Source organism: Polypterus senegalus, chromosome 13 (genome assembly GCF_016835505.1).
Source record: "Polypterus senegalus isolate Bchr_013 chromosome 13, ASM1683550v1, whole genome shotgun sequence".
In the NCBI taxonomy this organism is placed as follows: Eukaryota; Metazoa; Chordata; class Cladistia; order Polypteriformes; family Polypteridae; genus Polypterus; species Polypterus senegalus.
In genome coordinates this window covers 10663443-10685394 of record NC_053166.1, presented here as the reverse complement: position 1 = coordinate 10685394, position 21952 = coordinate 10663443, and the positions used below count along the sequence as shown (strand labels likewise).

Below are 21952 nucleotides of genomic sequence, written 5' to 3'. Positions count from 1 at the left end.
GGAAATTATTGAGCAAACGCATGGCAAGAATGGAAGTTTTACTGAATAGTCAGCATGGGGTCAGAAGAGGGAGGTCGTGTTTTACTAACAGGCTGGAATTCTATGAGGAGGCAACAAAAGGATACGATCAGAGTGGAGGAGATGAGATTATTGATCTGGACTTTCAGAAAGTATTTGATAAGGTGCCACATGAGAGGTTGGGCATCAAACTAAAAGAAGTGGTAGTTCAGGGTGATGTTTTTAGATGGGTGCAGAATTGGCTCAGACACAGGAAGTGGAGGGTGATGGTGTGAAGAACCTCATCAGAACTGGCCGATGTTAAGAGTGGTGACCAGCAGGGGGCAGTGCTGGGGGCGCTGCTATTTTTAATATATATAAAAATATATATTAAAAAAATACATAAATATAAAAAATATAAAATATATATATATTTTTATATATAAATGATTTAGATAGGAATATAAAGAACAAGCTGGTTAAGTTTGCAGGTGATACCAAGATAGATGGATGGGCAGATCATCTAGAATCCACTGAATCAAACAGAGGGACTTGGATGGCATACAGGCTTTGGGCACATTTGTGGCAGATTAAACTCAATGTCAGTAAATGTAAAGTATTACAGATAGGAAGTAAAAATGTTAGGTTTGATTACACAATGGGAGGTCTGAAAATTGAGAGTACACATTAGGAGAAGAATTTTGTGGACTTGTCACTATCAACTTCCAGACAGTGTTCAGAAACCATTAAGAAGGCTAACAGACTGTCAGGTTATATAGCGCCTTGATGTGTGGAGTTACAAGTCACAGGAGGTTCTGCTCAAGCTTTATAACACAATAGTGAGGCCTCATCTGGAGTCCTGGGTGCAGTTTTGGTCTCCACGCTACAAAAAAGGACATAACAGCACCAGAGGAGGTCCAGAGGAGAGCGACTCGGCTGATTCCAGGGCTACAGGGGATGAGTTATGAGGAAAGATTAAAAGAGCTGAGCCTTTACAGTTTAAGCAAAAGAAGATGAAGAGGAGACATGACTGAAAGGTTTAAAATGATGAAGGGAATTAGTCCAGTGGATCAAGACGGTGACATTAAAATTAATTCATCAAGAACACGGGGATACAGTTGGAAACTTGTTAAGGGGAAATTTCACACAAACATTAAGAATTTTTTCTTCACACAAAGAGCCACAGACACTTGAAATAAATGACCAAGTAGTGTGGCGGACAGGAGGACTTTAGGGACTTTCAAAACTTGATGTCAATGTGGAAGGATTACGTGGACAGGACTGACGAGCTTTGTTGGGCTGAATAGCCTGTTCTCGTCAAACATTTTTCTGATGTTCTAATATTCTAGCCCTGAATTGTATTCCATATTTGACTTTAAATTTGATTTGGCTTACAAGTTAATATTATACATTTCTTGCAGGTTCTGTAAAGTAGGGCAGCGCGGTGGCGCAGTGGGTAGCGCTGCCGCCTCGCAGTTAGGAGACCTGGGTTTGCTTCCCGGGTCCTTCCTGCGTGGAGTTTTGCATGTTCTCCCCGTGTCCTCCCACAGCCCAAAGAGATGCAGGTTAGGTGTATTGGCGATCCTACATTGTCCCTAGTGAGTGTGTGTGTGCCCTGCGGTGGGCTGGCACCCTACCCGGGGTTTGTTTCCTGCCTTGCGCCCTGTGTTGACTGGGATTGGCTCCAGCAGACCCCCCGTGACCCTGTAGTTAGGATATAGTGGGTTGGATAATGGATGGATGGTTCTGTAAAGTTTGAATTTCCCTTTGCAGACAAATAAAGTCATATCTCTCTTTCTAACTATGAAAATAAATTAAACTGACCGGCATGACAGATGATTTACTTCTATGTTGTAACCACCTTACAGTTTTGCACCCAGTATGCTGACCCTTAAAACACTGGACACTCACTGGTCACACTAAGCTTTTTTTTCCCCCCTAACATCGAGTTGTACCCATGAGGCCCGTCCCTGCCCCCCAAGTTTCTCATTTGATAACCAGTGTCCCAATGCAAGTGTGTCCTGTGATGAACTGGCATCCTTTTGTTCCAGTATGGCTGGGATGGACTGTTGCTCTTAGAATTGGTCTCAGTAAAATCGACAGGTGGGTGAAGGAATATCTTGACCAGATGTCATTACTGTGCTGAGCAGTAGGTGTCACTCTAGTCACACAGCACATTATCTTTATATCGACCAGAAAATCTCGTCTGTTGCCATAAAGTCCTACAAACCCCTTCTGGGACGAGGTCACCAACACAGTTCCTAGAGACAAAACAAAGTCCATCGCATTTGTGTCCATCCTGTTTGCGATGTGACCCAGATCTTCATTCCCTTTTTGGGTCCTTCAATCAGCTCACTGCCTGCAGTTGTCTCAGTTACAGTTCGGCAATGATCGGAAGCATGCAGGTCTGGAATCTTGTAGCCTTCCAGATATTCCTGCACCTCGGCGTCCAGTCAAACAGTACTTTATCCTCATCGGCGCCTGCTAGCGGACAGTCCTCGGTGCTTTCGGACTTACCAGAAGCAGTGCTCCCTTTCTTTATATTGGGAATCTTTAACTTTAGTAGACTCGTCGCAGTTCCAGCCATCACATCTTCAGAATTCCAGAGCTTATCCTTATGGTCGCCGATCTCCGGGCAACTGCTTTTCCGCTGTACGAGTCTGGGAGAGCCAAGCTGAGGGAAACTGTTTGTTCGTGGTAGGCCATCGTGGCTGCTTTTTTCTGACCTTGCTGTATGAGAGTTTAATTGGACTGCAGAAATGCCAACCTCCTGGACGGGGCAGCATCCCACCTCACTTCTCGGCTGTGGCCGTCTGCTCAGTCTGGATTTGCCCTCAACTTCTTTTAGGTGGAGCTTCTCCTGCTGTCCATAAAGCTGTTCCAGTGGGTCGGGATGAAAATGGCTGGAAGCTTTTATACCGTGGCTTACCTTCCCTGGGTGAGGCTCACTGGGACTGATGGACCCATCCTGATGACAGTGAATTATGGGGGTTAACGGTCGAGCCAGAAGAGGTAGCCTGGTTAAGCGCTGGCTGTGCTTTACCTGGTTGGTTTTATTGATGCTCTGCGTGTCCCGCGTGTGGCTCTGGAGGGCCGGAAACGTTGGAGTGGCGAGTTGACAGATGGACTGCAGGTAATCATCAGCAGACAGGGGATCGGGCCGGACGATCGCTGAGCTCGAAATGATTCGGTCCTGGAAAAGCTCCTCATATGCTTCACATATTGTGGGCAGATGCTTCTTGGATAGCAGCTGGGATCGAGGCCGCATGTCTGCAAGAAAAAAAAAATACACACGCAAAATCAAAAAATCTGAGTATCCACTAAAAGAGTGAAGATTTATAAAAGCAGACTTGAAGGAAGACCATGTGCGCATTTATGGTGTGACCACCAGCACCCCAAACTCCCAACACAAAGGCATGGACACAACTTCCAGTAATTGTGCGACACTCTCACACACAAGCGTTTCCCACACCATGAACTATAACTCTAACACTCAGTAACTCTGTCGTCTCTCCTCCGCTCCTCCAGGCAAACTTTGTCTTCGTCTTCCTTCCTCCTCTGGCTCCCCGTATTGAGACAGGCTGATCCTCTTATACAAAACCTGGAAGTACTTCCATTGTCCCGAGAGTCACAAACTAGGGCTCTCTAATCCCCGACCACAGAACCCAACAGGGCTGACTTAAAGAACTATGGTTCCCAATATGCCCTGTGGGTATCTGTAGTGGTAACCTTAACCCAGGGTTAATGCCACCTAGCATGTTGAGGGAGACAATGACCCGAATAATTTGTCTCCTCCTGTCCTTCTGTCATATTGGTGTAAAGGTCCTGCTACAGCTCCAGCTGGGATGCCAGTCCCAGCGTGAGGTCGTTCACAATGCCAACTCCTACCCATGCGTTCGCAACATTTTGGAGAAAGTGGGATTTGGCGACACCTTCAATAAAGTAGGGAAATGCAGCCAATCAAGCAAAATGACATCTCACGCCTATAATAATTCGCATCACCGAGGTATTATTATAATGTGCATTGACGTGACAAACATCAAACCCCAAAAGTGATGAATATGGTGGTACAAACTCTTATTTGACTTCTTTTTTAAGAGGGCCAATGCTGCGTATTTGCACTAATGATTGTCTTTGTTTCTTTGTCAGTTTATATTGGCTAGCCCACCGTGCATTCCTGCTGACCATCGAGGTGCCCCCATGCAGCCACTGCCGACAGAGACGCCGAACATGCACCAACGGCAGCCACAGCACATAGCAACAGATGTTTTATGTTGACTTATGTGTGAAACCGTTGCTTTGTGTGCTTTTCAGAAAACTACGTTATTCAGCCCTCAAAGAGTTAAGCAAAAGAAGATGAAGAGAAGTCCTGACTGAAGAGTTTAAAATTATGAAGGGAATCAGTGCAGTGGATCGAGACGGTGACATTAAAATGAGATCATCAAGAACACGGGGACACAGCTGGAAACTTGTTTGTGGGAAATTTCACACAAACATTAAGAAATTTTTCTTCACACAAACGACCGCAGACATGTGGAATAAGCGACTAAGTAGTGTGGTAGACAGTAGGACTTTAGGGTCCTTCCAAAACTTGATGTTAATGTGGAAGGATTACGTGGACCGGACTGACAAACTTTGTTGGGTTGAATGGCCTGTTCTCGTCAAATGTTTTTCTGATGTTCTAATATTCTAACCCTAAATTGTATTCTATACAATTGTATTCTAATTTACAAACCGGATTCCAAAAAAGTTGGGACACTAAACAAATTGTGAATAAAAACTGAATGCAATGATGTGGAGATGGCAAATGTCAATATTTTATTTGTAATAGAACGTAGATGACAGATCAAACGTTTAATCCAAGTAAATGTATCATTTTAAAGGAAAAATATGCTGATTCAAAATTTCACGGTGTTAACAAATCCCAAAAAAGTTGGGACAAGTAGCAATAAGAGGCTGGAAAAAGTAAATGTGAGCATAACGAAGAGTTGGAAGACCAATAAACACTAATTAGGTCAATTGGCAACATGATTGGGTATAACAAGAGCTTCTCAGAGTGGCAGTGTCTCTCAGAAGCCAAGATGGGTAGAGGATCACCAATTCCCACAATGTTGCGCAGAAAGATAGTGGAGCAATATCAGAAAGGTGTTACCCAGCGAAACATTGAAAAGACTGCATCTATCATCATCAACTGTGCATAACATCATCCGAAGATTCAGAGAATCTGGAACAATCTCTGTGCGTAAGGGTCAAGGCCGTAAAACCATACTGGATGCCCGTGATCTCCGGGCCCTTAAACGACACTGCACCACAAACAGGAATGCTACTGTAAAGGAAATCACAGAATGTGCTCAGGAATACTTCCAGAAACCATTGTCAGTGAACACAATCCACCGTGCCATCCGCCGTTGCCAGCTGAAACTCTACAGTGCAAAGAAGAAGCCATTTCTAAGCAAGATCCACAAGCTCAGGCGTTGTCACTGGGCCAGGGATCATTTAAAATGGAGTGTGGCAAAATGGAAGACTGTTCTGTGGTCAGGCGAGTCACGATTCAAAGTTCTTTTGGAAATCTGGGGCGCCATGTCATCCGGACCAAAGAGGACAAGGACAACCCAAGTTGTTATCAACGCTCAGTTCAGAAGCCTGCATCTCTGATGGTATGGGGTTGCATGAGTGCGCGTGGCATGGGCAGCTTGCATGTCTGGAAAGGCACCATCAATGCAGAAAAATATATTCAGGTTCTAGAACAACATATGCTCCCATCCAGACGTCATCTCTTTCAGGGAAGACCCTGCATTTTTCAACAAGATAATGCCAGACCACATTCTGCATCAATCACAACATCATGGCTGCGTGGGAGAAGGATCCGGGTACTGAAATGGCCAGTCTGCAGTCCAGATCTTTCACCTATAGAGAACATTTGGCGCATCATAAAGAGGAAGGTGCGACAAAGAAGGCCCAAGACGATTGAACAGTTAGAGGCCTGTATTAGACAAGAATGGGAGAGCATTCCTATTTCTAAACTTGAGAAACTGGTCTCCTCGGTCCCCAGACGTCTGTTGAGTGTTGTAAGAAGAAGGGAGATGCCACACAGTGGTGAAAATGGCCTTGTCCCAACTTTTTGGGATTTGTTGACACCATGAAATTCTGAATCAACATATTTTTCCCTTAAAATGATACATTTTCTCAAAACGTTTGTTCCGTGATTTATGTTCTATTCTGAATAAAATATTAGAAGTTGGCACCTCCACATCATTGCATTCAATTTTTATTCACAATTTGTATAGTGTCCCAACTTATAATATTATAAGTTTTAGGTAGTGGCATTTGGACAAGGTGTTTAGATAGATAGATAGATAGATAGATAGATAGATAGATGAAAGGCACTATATAATAGATAGATAGATAGATAGATAGATAGATAGATAGATAGATAGATAGATAGATAGATAGATGAAAGGCACTATATAATAGATAGATGAAAGGCACTATATAATAGATAGATAGATAGATAGATAGATAGATAGATAGATAGATAGATAGATAGATATGAAAGGTGCTATATGATAGATAGGAAATGAGCTATAGAACATAAATATGATAAGCTCCATATATAAAAATAGGCAGATGAGAAAAGAAAGAAATGTGAAATGAATGGCACTACTGTATATACCAAAGGATGGAAATTAAAGGGATGTGCATTTAGGACTGAAGTCAGAAAGCACTTCTTTATGCAAAGAGTTGTGGAAATTTGGAACAAACTACCGAGTTCATGGAGCTAAAGACGGAACCTGGACAACCTTTAAAGAAGGATCTGGATGAGATGTTGGGACAGCGTATCTACAGTATTAGCTAAACAAAAGAGCTACAAATTGACTCTCATTTGTCCAATTTCTTATGTTCTTATGAAGGGTAGCTTTTCCTTATATTGACCTGCTCCTGAAAACCAATGGATCCTCTATATTCCACAATAAATCTGATAAAAAGCCCCCCCCTTCATTCTCCATTTGTCCTCTGTCCACTATAGTTTAAAATAACAGGCGTGGGGCAGCTACACTGCTCTCAGTACCGGGTAAGGTCCTTGCTAGGGTTGTCCTCAATAGGATCCGTGATCACTTGCTCACCTACCAGTGACCGGAACAGTCTGGTTTTATGCCTAAGAAGTCTACCATCGACCGCATCCTGGCACTGAGGGTTCTCATGGGGCACAAACGCAAATATCGGCAGAGTTTCTTTGCAGCCTTTGTCGATTTTCGCAAAGTGTTCGACTCAGTTGATTGAGCTGCCCTGTGGAACATCCTGAGGGTTCACGGGATCCCCTCGAGGTTGCTGGATATCATGTTTTTCCCAGTTGATTCTGGGGTTCATCAGGGGTGTGTTCTGCTCCTACTCTGTTCAATGCTTGTATGGACTGGGTGGTGGGCAAGGTCGTGGGGTCCAGTGGCTGGGGGGTATCTGTTGGTGAAGAAAGATTCACGGATCTTGACTGACGATGCTGTGATCTTCATCTTCGAGTCAATGGAGGCTCTGATCGGGGCACTCGAAAGACTGAGTGAGGGGTTTGAGTGTCTGGGCTTGTGAGGGTCCTGATAAAAACCAACAGCCAGGCCTTTAATGACCCCGTGGGCACGGCCATCAGCAGTGTGTCTGTCTGCGGAGAGAATCTCGACCTCATCATTGAGAGGTTTACTTACCTCGGCAGTGACATTCATGTCTCTGGTGACTCTTCCTATGAAGTCAGTAGAAAGTTTGGGAAAGCATGGGGGGGGTCATGAGGTCACCAGAATGAGGTGTGTGGCGCTCCTGATATCTGCAAAAGGACGAAGGTCCATGTCTTTAGAGTCCTGGTGCTTCCTGTCTTGCTATACGGTTGTGAGACATGGATGCGATCCAGTGACCTGAGACGAAGACTAGACTCCTTTACTACTGTGTCTCTCCAGAAAATCCTTGGGTACCGTTGGTTTGACTTTGTGTTGCTCATGGAGTCCTGAATGAGGCACATGACCTGCATTGTGAGGGAGCGTCAGTTACGGCACTATGGCCATGTGGTGCATTTCCCCGAGGGTGATCCATCTCATAAGATCCTCATTGTTGGGGACCCAATTGGCTGGACCAGGCCAAGGGGTCATCCACATAAACACCTGGCTGCGGCAGATAGAGGGTCACTTCCGGAGAGTGGGACTGGACCATACGTCTGCCTGGGGGGTGAGGATCCCAAATTGTTTTGTCGTGTAGTGGGTGCGGCAACGCACTGTACCGGTGTATGCTCCTCAACTTGACTTGACTTGACTTAAACCATCGAGGTCTCTCAGTTCTGCATCCAAAGCAGTTGTCTTGGTGTCATATATCAGAAACAAATTGAACAAAAAATCTGAACATTTTGTATTTTATAATATACGTTTTATATCTGCGTTTGCCATGCCTCATTCACGCGATGGCACTTTTTAATGCGTTAGTTATATGCTGTACTCCATGGAGCAGTGGCTCTGTGGCTAAGGATCTACACTGGTAATCAGAACGCTGACCCCTTATAAAAATGGGAAATGCTAAGGAATAAGATGAAGAAGAATAAATGATATGCTGTAGTCAGCTACGATTAACATTACATGTTCTTATAGACTCTGAATCCAATAAATCATATCATTTGTGTACACAGTCAATATATGCAATGCTACGCGCCGGACATTAAGGAGCTCTTTAGAGTTCTGTCTTTGTGGTCCTCCTCTCTGTGTCATATCATTTTGTACACCAGTAATAATACAGTACTAATGTTAATACTTATATTAACAATGCATTTATTGTGGCAGAGTTTATGCTCCAGAGGAATGACACACTCGCCCTCAGAAGCACAAAGAAGTATAAAGTAATTGTTTGAGTCTGTTAGCCATTGAGGATGATGGCTCACGACTTCACAGCAAAGTACCAAGAGATGTTTATTACGTTAGCACGACAGTTTATCCTGGTGAAGCTGTTTTTTTTTTATTTATAATAACCCAGCTGTGTACACCCATGCTGTAAAATGCCTGGGCTCCTAGAAACTATTGAAATCGTGCTCACCCCCCTTCGTCATTCAGCGGCTAAGCGAGTTTCTCCCTCCTCAGAGGTTTCATTTTGCCGATGTGCTCACCTCACTTGTCTATCAATGGCTATAGCGAGTTGCTCTCTTTTTGGAGGTTTTGTTTTACTGATGTGCTCACCTCACTTGTCTATCAATGGCTATAGCGAGTTTCTCTCTTTTTGGAGGTTTTGTTTTACTGATGTGCTCACCTCACTTTTCTATCAGCGGCTAAACGAGTTTCTCTGTCCTCAGAGGTTTCTGATGTGCTCACCTCACTTTTCTATCAGGCCGATGTGCTCACCCTCCTTCGTTATTCAGCAGCTAAGCGAGTTTCTCTCTCCTCAGAGGTTTCATTTTACTGATGTGCTCACCTCACTTGTCTATCAGCGGTAAGTGAGTTTCTCTCTCCTGCGAGGTTTCGTTTTGCTGACACACTCACCTCGCTTGTGTATTAGTGACTAAGCGAGTTTGTCTTTCGTTGGCAATGGAGTTGCTTTCTTTCAGCTTTATGCTGTAGCCTCGCACTTTTTTCTTCTTCCAACTCGTTAACTTGGGGCCATCGTGCTGGCTCTTTGAGCTTCACGCTGTAGCCGCGCATTTCCGAGCCGGACAGACACACACTTCCACGCGTAGACGTTTATATATAAAATATTTTTTTGCACACATGTTCAGTTTGCCATCATTGCTATAATAGTACATTTAGCACAAAAGTGTACCGTTAACACTGGGGGTGGAGGGTTGGAAAGTGGGTGGAGTCAAAAGAGATGCAGCTGACAGGGACTTCATCTTAAGGGCCTCAGAATGTCTCAGGTTGCAGAATCTGTCCAAGTCCTAAAACTGTCCTGACTGCAGCTGGCCTCTATTGGGCTTTTTTCTGAAGTTACATAAGTCAACAACACCTCACTCTGCACAGGCACCTTCCCTACTAACAGTCCTGGTAACTCCTCATCAGCGGCCAAATAACGAGTCAAATGTAAAATGATTGACAGCTGGCCAGTAGGCGGAGCCTATCTCTGCCGTGGAATCATTCCTGGCCGGAAAGCCAGCGCATCCCTGGGCCATTCACACGGACAGATCTGGGGTTGTTGTTTATTGGGGAACAAAATCCATAAGCACAAGGGGTCTACGTCACCCGGACCCGACCCTATTCACTTTATTTGTTTTATGCCTGCTTTGCGTTTTCTCCCGTCATCTTTGCCCTTTTTCAGTGTCCACGTGCATTCCGTGTAGATTATTCCGAAAGAGCGCACGTCCCCTCTTATACCAGCTAGATAAATAAAGTCTCCGGGACATCAGACGCTTTCTAACTTTGTGACAGTGAAAGTTCAACCCAGTAACGACAGCGCTGGTGTTCCTCAAGCTCCTCAAGCCAAGGACGCACCAGCAAGCCGATCGCCGTAACGAATGAAAGCAAAAATGCGCTGCGCAGCCCGCTTTGTGAGCCGGGAGAGGGCAAGCGGAGGCGCCGTCCTACTTAATTTGAAGAACCCGCCTCCTGCCCTTACTGGCTTCTCGCATTGAAACGACACCATCCCGGACTGGGTCAAGTGATGATAACTGTCTTCTATTCTGCCTCTCCTTCGTTCTATTAGCAGTTCATTTCTTTGTGTGAAGAGCGCGAAGAAGCTCGCTGAACCAGCGTTTCCGTTGTTTTATTATCAGCGCGAGTCCGCTTATTATTAGTAACACCGGCCCGATTAATCAAATTGCACCGCTGTGAAACATTTCAAAGTACGCCTCACCTGAGTGATCCGTCCTGAAATGGTGCTGAGCGCGTAGCCTCCAGACGAGAAGCTTCTCCTCGGCGACGCTTAGCTACTCGAGTCCTTCAGGCAGCACCCAATCAGCTGCGCAATCACCGTCCTGTCTAAATATAGCCGTCTGGACACTTCCTGGCCGCGACTGCTGTCATTGGGTGATTGGCGTATCGATAGCCGGGAGGAGACGGGGACGAGCATCGCGGGCACGCATCAGCCTGCTGCTGGGGTCTCTGCCGTGTGCGGGGCTTTAAGCGAACAGAAATCTGTGCGAAGCGAGCTGGCGTCCAGATTCTCAACCAGCTTTAATGGGTACTATTATTAGCGGCAGAGTAAAAAAAAAAAATCAAAAGAGACAGAGGACAGGTATTATCTTAAAAGGAGAGCTAGACAGGAAAGGCAGTATATGTTTGATAGCTAGATAGCTAGATGGGAAAGGCACTACATAATATGTAGAAAGATAGGCAGATAGGAAAGGCACTATATAACAGATAAAAAAGCACTATAGCATAGTAGACCGACCTGAAAGGCACTATATAATGATAGATAAATATACAGATAGTTTAGAAAAGCACTTTATCATAGTAAACTGACATGAAAGGCACTATATTATATAAAGACACTGTACAGTAGATTGAGTGACATGAAAGACATTATATTTTATAAAGATGTTGGGGGGGATCAAATTTATATATGGAAATTTCTTTTTTAAATTTATAATTGATTTCCTATTTTTTGAAATCATATAAAAAGTTATCAAAAAAGATACTGCAGATTGATTGACTTGAAAGGAACCATATTATTTATGGTTTGATATCAAAGACAAAGATAGATAGATAGATAGATAGATAGATAGATAGATAACTATATCATAGCAGACAGACTTGAAAGGTACTGTATTATATATAGCTACTGTAGATTTATTGACATGAAAGACAATATATATGATTGATCTGAAATGCACTAATGATGAATAGATACGTATATAGACAGTTAAGAAAAACACTACATTATGTAATAGACTGACATGAAAGGCATTATACTATATATAGCTACTGTAGATTGATTGACATTAAGAGAACTATATTTTATATAGAGACTGTAGATTGATTGACCACAACAAGCTTTAGTTGTTACTGTTATTAGTGGTAGAGTTAATAAAATATCAAAGAGACAGAGGACAGGTATTATCTTTAAAAGAGAGCTAGACAGGAAAAGCACTAGACAGATAGATAGATAAATAGATAGATATGAAAGGCACTATATTATTAGATAGATAAATAAATAGATAGATATGAAAGGCACTATATTATTAGATAGATAGATATGAAAGGCACTATATTATTAGATAGATAAATATACAGTGACTTTCACATGTACCTATCTAACAGTTAGCTAGAACAATATGAAGGACATAGTATAAATGATAACCAGATAGGAAAGGTAGTATATGACTGGTAGAGAAATAGATATGAAAAATACTGTTTAACAGATAAATTAATATAAATAGATAGGTGGAAGGCACTAAAATCATAATAATAATGCATTTAATTTATTTGGTACCTATTATATTATAGATAGGTTGATGTGAAAGGCATTATATGATAGATTTGAAAGACACCCTACAAACAGATCAATAGATGTAAAATCTCTATAATAGATAGATAGGTAAAAGGCACTATATTATGCTAAAAATTAATAGATATAAACTGTATAAGGCATATAGGATGGATGGATATATAGATGGGCATGAAAGGCACTATATAACAGATGGATAGATAGATAGATAAATAGATAGGAACGGCACTCTATGGTCAGTAGATAAATTTTAAATGGTACAGATGAATAGAAATGAAATGTGTATAACAGATGTTTTAGTAAAGGGCACTATATTATAGGTAAATAGGTGGAAGAAGTTGCTATATGAGTGGTAGAAAAAAAAATAGATATTAAAGACACAGATCAATGGATAATAAGCATCTGTAATAGATAGTTAGATAAATAAGAAAGCTACTATATGATTGGAGAAATAGATGTGAAATGTTATAGATTAATAGATGTAAACATGTCTATAATTGTTAGACAGGTGAGAGGCACTATATTACACAAAGATATAAAATAAACTATAAAACAAATAGATACGTAGTTATAAAAGGCACCAAATTAGAGATTAATAGTTTGCAAAGTTCTATAATAGATATAGTTGGTGTAAGGCACTATATGATACATAGATAAGGAGCCATTACTCCACGTGAAAACTGGAAGAGATGCTACTATAGTATGCCAGTGAGCACCGGCCCAGTTCAAGCACTGGTTCGACTCCTTTGAGCCCCCGTGATTTCCACATTCCCCATTACTGTACGTGGTGATAATGTTAACTTTGAGCTCGACGTGTTTAAAGGCAGTGGAACAATAATCACAGTCGGGCAGGAGCGGCGTGGTCAGAGAGAAAATGGACCGATTGGAGAGTGCAACGGGCACGTCAATTCATTCTTACTTTAGGCCCGACACGTGTGATGCTCAAAATGGGCGGTTTGATAAAGGCACCTTGGTATGGGCGTGTCGTGATGTTGTGGGCGTTACGAGAGAGCAGAGGGTCATGACTGGCATTGTGGGCGTGCCTTAGGTGACTGTCATTGTAGGTACTGCAGGCTGCAGTTACAGTCTGTTGGGTTTTTGTCTGCAAGGCGCTACATGTTAGGCAAGTTGGCTGGAAGTGCTGCTTTGCTCCTGGTGAATTATTATTTTTATTTATTTATTTAATTTTTTTTTCTGGATTGATACTTGCATTTCTTTCATTCAGATATTACACAACTTGTGTCATCCGGCTGCACGCTGTGCTTATTACGAAATGCACATTGATGCAAATTTAGGTCTCATCAGAGACGCCTTTGTCGCAGTGCTTTTGCCCACATTTTGACTTAAGTAGCGGCTGATGGCTCCCGCACAAATGTGACTGCTGAAGTAGACAGACATGCGGATTAATGGTGTGTCATCCAACGCTGATTTTGTATTTATTGGCATCGCCATTTATACTTCCCCCTTGCGGTTTTCACACCGTTTTATCCATTTGCAGTTCTTAGTTTAATCTGCACTGATGGAGCTACAAGGGGTGGTCAATAATTTCTCTACCTGATTAGGAAAATAAAATCTGATGGACAAAGCCACCTCAGTCCTTTTCAGGGCCCCTTTGATTTCAACACCCTTGGCCTACTTTGCCTCCTTCTTGATCCACCAGCCAACCCTTTGCCGCCTCCTTGAGGTCAACAAGAAATCGTCATCCATGTAAGAAGTTCTTCAGGTCTAGAAATGAGAAAATAATCTTTGGGGACGGGGTCTGGACTGTACTGTGGGTGGTTAAGATCTATGAGGCCACCTTCCCTGATGGCAGTCTTTCGATTTTTGGGATTTGTGGGACGAGGTGTCATAGTGAAGCAGCAACATGTCCGTTTGTTTCTGTTTCAAGGCCTCATGTGAAAACGTCACTGTGGAAGTTTTGTGGCATGAATTCCAACAGCACCAACACTCTTTGTATCTCAGAAAGCCGTCACCACGACCTTTTAAAGCTGACTGCTGCACACAAAATTCCTTGGGCGATGGTCAGGGACCCCTTATGCTTCTTCTGTTGCATAAACTCTTGGCCATTTTAGGGTCACATTTCAGTGGGATTTTGTCTAAGAAGTTCCAAATTTCTTGTGACTGAATTTCCTGGTGGCAGCATATGGGGAATCCGTTGGGAACAGAGCTTTGATGTCGCCAGTGTATGGATGATTGTGGGAACTTGTGCCAGGTGAAATGCCAAGCTCATGGGTTAGGACGTTAATCTTGACATGACGATCTTCCATAATCATTGCCTCCATTTTATTTTTGTGAGGATGTGTCCACAGGCACAGGTCACCCCGTGTGGAGTGTCATCTTCACATTTCACATCACCTTACTGTATGAAGGTGCATCATCACCATGCACAGCATTCATGACACCCCTTTGGCTTCTTCTCTTTCTTTGCAAGGAGTCTAATGAAGGAACGATGCTCCCGATCTGTCAATTTCTTTGTAGGCTCGCAGGTAGCATACAGGTGTGGCATACCAAGACATGTCCTGATCTCCAGTGACAAGTTCAAATTTGTCACACAAAAATGCGAGGTCAGGTAGTTAAATTATTGAACACCCTTCATAATAAGCACAACAACAATAGAACATTCACCTTAATAAAAGGAAACATTTCTGTGTGTCTCTGTGTCTGTCTGGTTACCATGTCTCTCTGTCAATCCAACAGATGGAGCATCACAAACATTAATCATAATCAAATGCATTGTTCAAATGTTTGTGATGAGCCATCTGTTAGAATTACAAATGCAAAGCATAGTCTCTGTTATACACTAATTTGTATGGGATTCCTAAAGTACTCACACACTTCACACATATACACTAACCTAAAGGATTATTAGGACCACCATACTAATACGGTGTTTGACCCCCTTTCGCCTTCAGAACTGCCTTAATTCTACGTGGCATTGATTCAACAAGGTGCTGAAAGCATTCTTTAGAAATGTTGGCCCATATTGATAGGATAGCATCTTGCAGTTGATGGAGATTTGTGGGATGCACATCCAGGGCACGAAGCTCCCGTTCCACCACATCCCAAAGATGCTCTATTGGGTTGAGATCTGGTGACTGTGGGGGCCATTTTAGTACAGTGAACTCATTGTCATGTTCAAGAAACCAATTTGAAATGATTCGAGCTTTGTGACATGGTGCATTATCCTGCTGGAAGTAGCCATCAGAGGATGGGTACATGGTGGTCATGAAGGGATGGACATGGTCAGAAACAATGCTCAGGTAGCCGATGCCCAATTGGCACTAAGGGGCCTAAAGTGTGCCAACAAAACATCCCCCACACCATTACACCACCACCACCAGCCTGCACAGTGGTAACAAGGCATGATGGATCCATGTTCTCATTCTGTTTACGCCAAATTCTGACTCTACCATTTGAATGTCTCAACAGAAATCGAGACTCATCAGACCAGGCAACATTTTTCCAGTCTTCAACTGTCCAATTTTGGTGAGCTCGTGCAAATTGTAGCCTCTTTTTCCTATTTGTAGTGGAGATGAGTGGTACCCGGTGGGGTCTTCTGCTGTTGTAGCCCATCCGCCTCAAGGTTGTGCGTGTTGTGGCTTCACAAATGCTTTGCTGCATACCTCGGTTGTAACGAGTGGTAATTTCAGTCAAAGTTGCTCTTCTATCAGCTTGAATCAGTTGGCCCATTCATTCTCCTCTGACCTCTAGCATCAACAAGGCATTTTCGCCCACAGGACTGCCGCATACTGGATGTTTTTCCCGTTTCACACCATTCTTTGTAAACCCTAGAAATGGTTGTGCGTGAAAATCCCAGTAACTGAGCAGATTGTGAAATACTCAGACCGGCCCGTCTGGCACCAACAACCATGCCACGCTCAAAATTGTTTAAATCACCTTTCTTTGCCATTCTGACATTCAGTTTGGAGTTCAGGAGATTGTCTTGACCAGGACCACACCCCTAAATGCATTGAAGCAACTGCCATGTGATTGGCTGATTAGATAATTACATTAATGAGAAATTGAACAGGTGTTCCTAATAATCCTTTAGGTGAGTCTATACTGTCATAAAAGGACAAGTGTATGTATAACTGTGTGTCCTTCCGGTAGCTGTATCTCTGTCATTCCAACAGATGGTGCATCACAAACATTAATAATAATAAAAAGCATTGTTAAAAATGTTTGTGATGTGCCATCTGTTGGAATGACAATCAATCAATCAACATTTATTTATATAGCACATATTCATATAAAAAAATGTAGCTCAAAGTGCTTTACAAAATGAATAGAGAAATAGAAGACACAATAAAAAATAAACATAAGTCAACATTAATTAACATAGAATAAGTAAGGTCCGATGGCCAGGGTGGACAGAAAAACAAAAAAAACTCCATAGGCTGGAGAAAAAATAAAATCTGTAGGGGTTCCAGACCAAGAGACCGCCCAGTCCCCTCTGGGCAATCTACCTAACATAAGTCAAACAGTCCTCTTTGTATTTAGGGGTCTCATGGAAGGACCTGATGATGATGGTCACGTAGACTTCTGCAATGCATATGTCTCAGTTATACACTAATTGTTATGGGATTCCTAAAGTAGTCACACACTTGACACAAATACTGTATACTATTATACTATCATAAAAGGATGAATGTCTGTGTAATCGTGAGTCCTTCCAGTTGCTGTATCTCTGTCAATCCAACAGATGGTGCATCACAAACATTAATAATAATAAAATGTATTGTTAAAAATGTTTGTGATGTGCCATCTGTTGGAATGACAAATGCAATGCATATGTCTCAGTTATACACTAATTGGTATGGGATTTCTAAAGTAGTCACACACTTCACACATGTATACCATCATAAAAGGATACGTGTCTGTGTAACTGTGTGCCCTTCTGGTTGCTGTGTCTCTGTCATTCCAACAGATGGTTCATCACAAACATCTTTAGTAATAGAATGCAAGGCATTTTTCATTCCAACAGATGGCGCATCACACAAATTAACAGTGCTTTTGCATATCAATAATTTTAATTTTTTGTTCTGCACATTATGCACTATTTCATGATTACTGTGCTATGAAAAGTACATATTATCAGAAATAATGTTTTGATAATAAAGAATTATGTGCATCTCTACAGCCATCTCTAGTGAAAGATTACAGTTTTTTTTTGTGGCGGTGGGAACCTAATCTCCAGGTTCTCAAAAGTTCTTTGACATTTGCACTGTTTTCTAGTGATGTTACCCCCGTGAAAGTTGAGGATTTGACTGCAATAAGTAAAAACAATGATAATGAAACCCAGCACCCCACACTGGTACCCGCCAAATTTCCCAGAAAGCGACAGAGAGTTTGTTTCTCACGCCAAGGGTCACGTAAGGCATTTTCCCACCGCAGGAACTTTGTTTTCAGGAGTTAATGAGTTTGTGTACGACGTAAGCCACACAACAGGAACTTTATGCAAAATATATGATGTGCAAATAAGAGTGATGCGGCACAAAGTGGAACACTATTGGGATTTCACGGAGTTCCCCACACCCAGTTGCTTTGATGCAATGTATGGCACAGCTTACCAGGGAGGCAGCTATAAGAGTGACGTGGTGAGAAGTGCAGTGGCATACCAGAGTTAATGGGTGACTGCTGCTCCTTATTGCTTCAAAGTGATTGCAGTTTCACCCCTTTGGTGGTGGTGATGGGGGTGTTATTACTGCTTCAATGTGTGCCACACCAGGTGGCCAAAAAGAGTGAGGAAGTACGTCGCAACCCGGAGTTCACAGTGGAACCCCGAACTTATTTATTCCAAGCGATCTCGGTTTTCCATGGGGGGAGATGATTGCTTCAATGCAGTGTATGGCACGGCGCACCAGGGAGGTGGCTTTGAAGAGTGGAGCAATACCAGACATGACTGGGGGGACCCTGTACCTTACTGCTCTGAAGCAACTGTGCTTTCACAGGGTGAAATTAGTGCAGTGATGTGCTGTGTGATGAAGCCCACCAGGGACGAGGCTAGAAAGAATGATGAAGTGCAAAGGGCTCCATCTTTACCAAAAACAAAGCCCAAACTACTAACAGATTTGTAAATTGGCACCAGTACTTGTTTGTGGTGAACCACACAACACAATTCATCGCTCGAGGCCCACCCATGATAGTTCCTGATTGGATGAAAAGTTCATACCCTGGAGGAGGAGGAGCTAAAAGGTGCACTACAAATTCATGCACTGGGAATGGTACAAAAAGTTCCCGAGTTTCTTGAAAGTCCCCAGATCCTGAAAAAAGAGTACACCTATAGGAACTGGAGACACGGGCCATCAGGGTGCCATTTCAAGAAGGAGAGGGAGAAACGGAAAGGGTAAGAAACCCAATTCATGGACCAACCAGCACTCCTCAGTTCTTCACCAGCTGGACTACTTTAGTCCAAGTCTAAATAGTCTGAATATTTTATATGAAACTGGAAAACATAAAACTGGGATGTGCAGATATTGTTGTCAAGAAACAGTAAACCACATAAATAATAATAATAATAATAATAATAATAATAATATGTCTGAAATGTAAAGTGTATGAAAAACAGAGGAAGGAGTTGATGGGACAGAATAGCATAATTTAAGATGAGAGTTAAAAATGATGGGGCACGTTCACTATCTTCACTTCACTCTCCAGTTCAGTAGGTGGCGGTAATGCACCTGAAAGTTGGTCTGCCAACTGCCAAAAATATTGAAGAAGAGGAGGACAGGTGACCTGGTGGAGCTTTGTGTGGGTGCCGCTGCAGGTTGGAGCTGCTTTTTTCTTTTGTTTTTTTTTTCTATTCTTTGAAAGTTTCTGCATCTTTATTCTGTTCTTTTTGTCACTACCCTTATGGAGGGGTGGGGGGATCAGGTACTGAGTGTCTTGAGGGTGCCCGAGCCCCAAAAGGAAGGTCTCAAATTGCTTACTCTGCCGACATGGTGTGTGTGCTGGCTGTGAGCACATTTGATCTGCTTCAGGGATGAGCAATGCAATGGTTGTGTTTTTAGACTCCGCGGAGTTGTGAATGTGCTTGTGTAGCAGGGCATTGTCACCGGTGAATCTCTTGGTAGGTTTTGCTGCAAGGTGTTATATTAATATCATGGGGTGTGTTTTCAAAAGCATCAATGGCCGCCCTTTTTCTTTTGCCGTTCTTTACTGATGGCAAGTGTAATAACCAAAGGTTTTCTTTTATAATACATTTGTGGTTCATTGTAGCTATTGGAACACGACTTCACACCTCTGACTTGCAGGGAAAACTTGGGGGTTGGCGGCAGGATTGGCACTCCATCCACCATAAAAAGCCTCATCACACTGTTCCAGTGTGGTGCTGAGATGTCACCCACTGCACTCGGGTCCCAATCCAGGTTGTTCGTGATGTGCTGGGTGCGGCAACATATTGTAATCAGCGCTTGCTCCCATCCTTCACATCTTTTAAGTGTGTGTTACTTTTAAACTACCTTGTGATACTGCTGAGAGTAGAACTCATAGATGTTTTCATTTTTTAATGACTATATCAGAAATCACAAAAGCAATTCTTTCTTTAGATAGATAGGTAGACATGTGAAAAGCACTATATGATAGCTATATAGGTAATATCAAACAGTCAGATATGAAAGGCACTATAGGATGAATATATGTGAAAGGCACTATATGATAGATAGATAGATAGATAGATAGATAGATAGATAGATAGATAGATAGATAGATAGATAGACAGACAGATAGGAAAGGCACTATATGATAGATATGCAAGACATGCATAAGGCACTCTATCATAGATAATAATAATAATAATAATAATAATAATAATAATAATAATAATAATAATAATAATAATAATAATAATTCTTTGCATTTATATAGAACTTTTCTAGACAGATAGATAGATAGAACATGTCTTGCATTTCTATCTACCTATCATATGGTACCTTTCATATCTATCTATCTACACATGTTCTATCTATCTATCTATCTATCTATCTATCTATCATATAGTGCCTTTCCTATCTATCTATCTATCTATCTATCTATCTATCTATCTATCTATCTATCTATCTATCTATCTATCTATTATATAGTGCCTTTCCTATCTATCTATCTATCTATCTATCTATCTATCTATCTATCTATCTTTGTAATAAATAGATAGGAAAGGCACTATATAATAGATAGATAGATAGGTAATGTCAAAGGCACTATGTGAGGAATAGTTAAATAGGAAATATCAAATAGCTATGAAAGATATTTATACGGCTCTATATGATAGATAGATATGTCAAAGGCACTACATGGCAGATACATGTGAACATTACCAATATGATAGAAATATAGGTAACATCAAAGGTGCTATATGACAGATAGGTATGAATTATCAGATAGATACAAAAGGCACTATATGATAGATAGATATGAAAGCACTATATGATAGATGTGAAAGATATGTATAAGGCTTTATTATGATCGATACAGTATGTTAAAGTCACTATATGATAGATAAATGTGAACAGTGCTATACGATAGGTTGGTAAGAGTTATCAGATAGATATGTAAGGCACTATATGATAGGTAGATATGAAAGATATGTGTAAGGTGCTATATGATAGATAAATATGTGAAAGACATTATATGATAGATATATAGGTAGCAGACAAACAGGCAGGAAATATGAAATAGACAGATTTGAAATGCACTATACGATACTTAGATGTGAGAAACACTGTGTAATAAAGAGATAAGAAAGGCATTAAATACTGGATATAGATTGATAAACAATATGACAGGCACTATATACTAGATAGATAACGCTTTCAATTGCTCCATATCATGGAGAAGAGCTTCTTTAAGGCACCTTATTATACAGTTTGAACTTACACACCTAGGTGTCCTTTCTTTAACCACATGAATCGGTGTCACATGTTAAACTTTGTTCTGCTCATGTCAGTCGAGCTCCTTCACCCCTTGCCCACCCGCACAGTTCATCTTAAATCTGACTTACATTACTTACATTTCTAATCCGCATTCAATACCTGAACGTTCTTGTAGCCAATCTTCTAGTTATTTCATTGTAAAACCATGTACAAATTATTACTGTGACCAAGCAGAAAGTTCACTTTTCAAACACCGTATAGAATCCTTCAATTTTTACCTGAAAAACTTTCTCCAAGGCGCTGGTGCCCGCTGTCAGAAGGGATTGTTCAACAGCAACCCTGCCGGGGCCTCCAGTTGGCGAGCTCTTTTCTAGCTTGTTCAGTGTGAGTCGCTTCCCAGGCTAACAGCTGCCTTTATAGCCTGCGAGCCGAGCCGACCTTAATGAAGAGCCACGGGGGACGAAGGGGCGGAGGTTTGTGGTGGTGGTTTTGTCAGTGAGCCACGCTTTGGAGTTTCCTGGCTATTCTGCAGTCGTTATGAAAACAAAGCCAATCTCATTTGAAAAGAGTACAGGCAGGGCTTGTCCACTAGTGCCATGTCGTCATGTCGAAAGGTCTGTTAATGAATACGAGAAGAGAAAAAGAGCCAACTAGTCTGAGGCTGAACACTTTCACTTCAAGTGCCATCACTG

At 42.0% G+C, this 21952-nt stretch overlaps 1 protein-coding gene across 2 annotated transcripts; it reads right to left on the bottom strand.

The window, feature by feature from the left end:
• Window positions 1-1822: 1822 nt before the first annotated feature.
• Window positions 1823-21653, bottom strand: si:dkeyp-72g9.4. 2 transcript variants are annotated; one of them, XM_039775750.1, is made up of 2 exons: window positions 21539-21653; window positions 1823-3267 (listed from the first exon to the last, which is right to left on the bottom strand). In XM_039775750.1, the coding sequence occupies exon 2, from the start codon at window positions 3263-3265 to the stop codon at window positions 2372-2374; it is 894 nt and encodes a 297-aa protein (XP_039631684.1). In that variant the 5' UTR covers window positions 3266-3267; window positions 21539-21653; the 3' UTR covers window positions 1823-2371. The 2 variants fall into 2 exon arrangements, with proteins under 2 accessions (XP_039631684.1, XP_039631685.1); XM_039775751.1 differs by lacking the exon at window positions 21539-21653 and adding an exon at window positions 10798-10920.
• Window positions 21654-21952: the final 299 nt, after the last annotated feature.

What these genes read in the sequence shown, in the direction of transcription:
- si:dkeyp-72g9.4 (XM_039775750.1), bottom strand. Translation starts at nt 3,265, where the DNA reads ATGCGGCCTCGATCCCAGCTGCTATCCAAGAAGCATCTGCCCACAATA.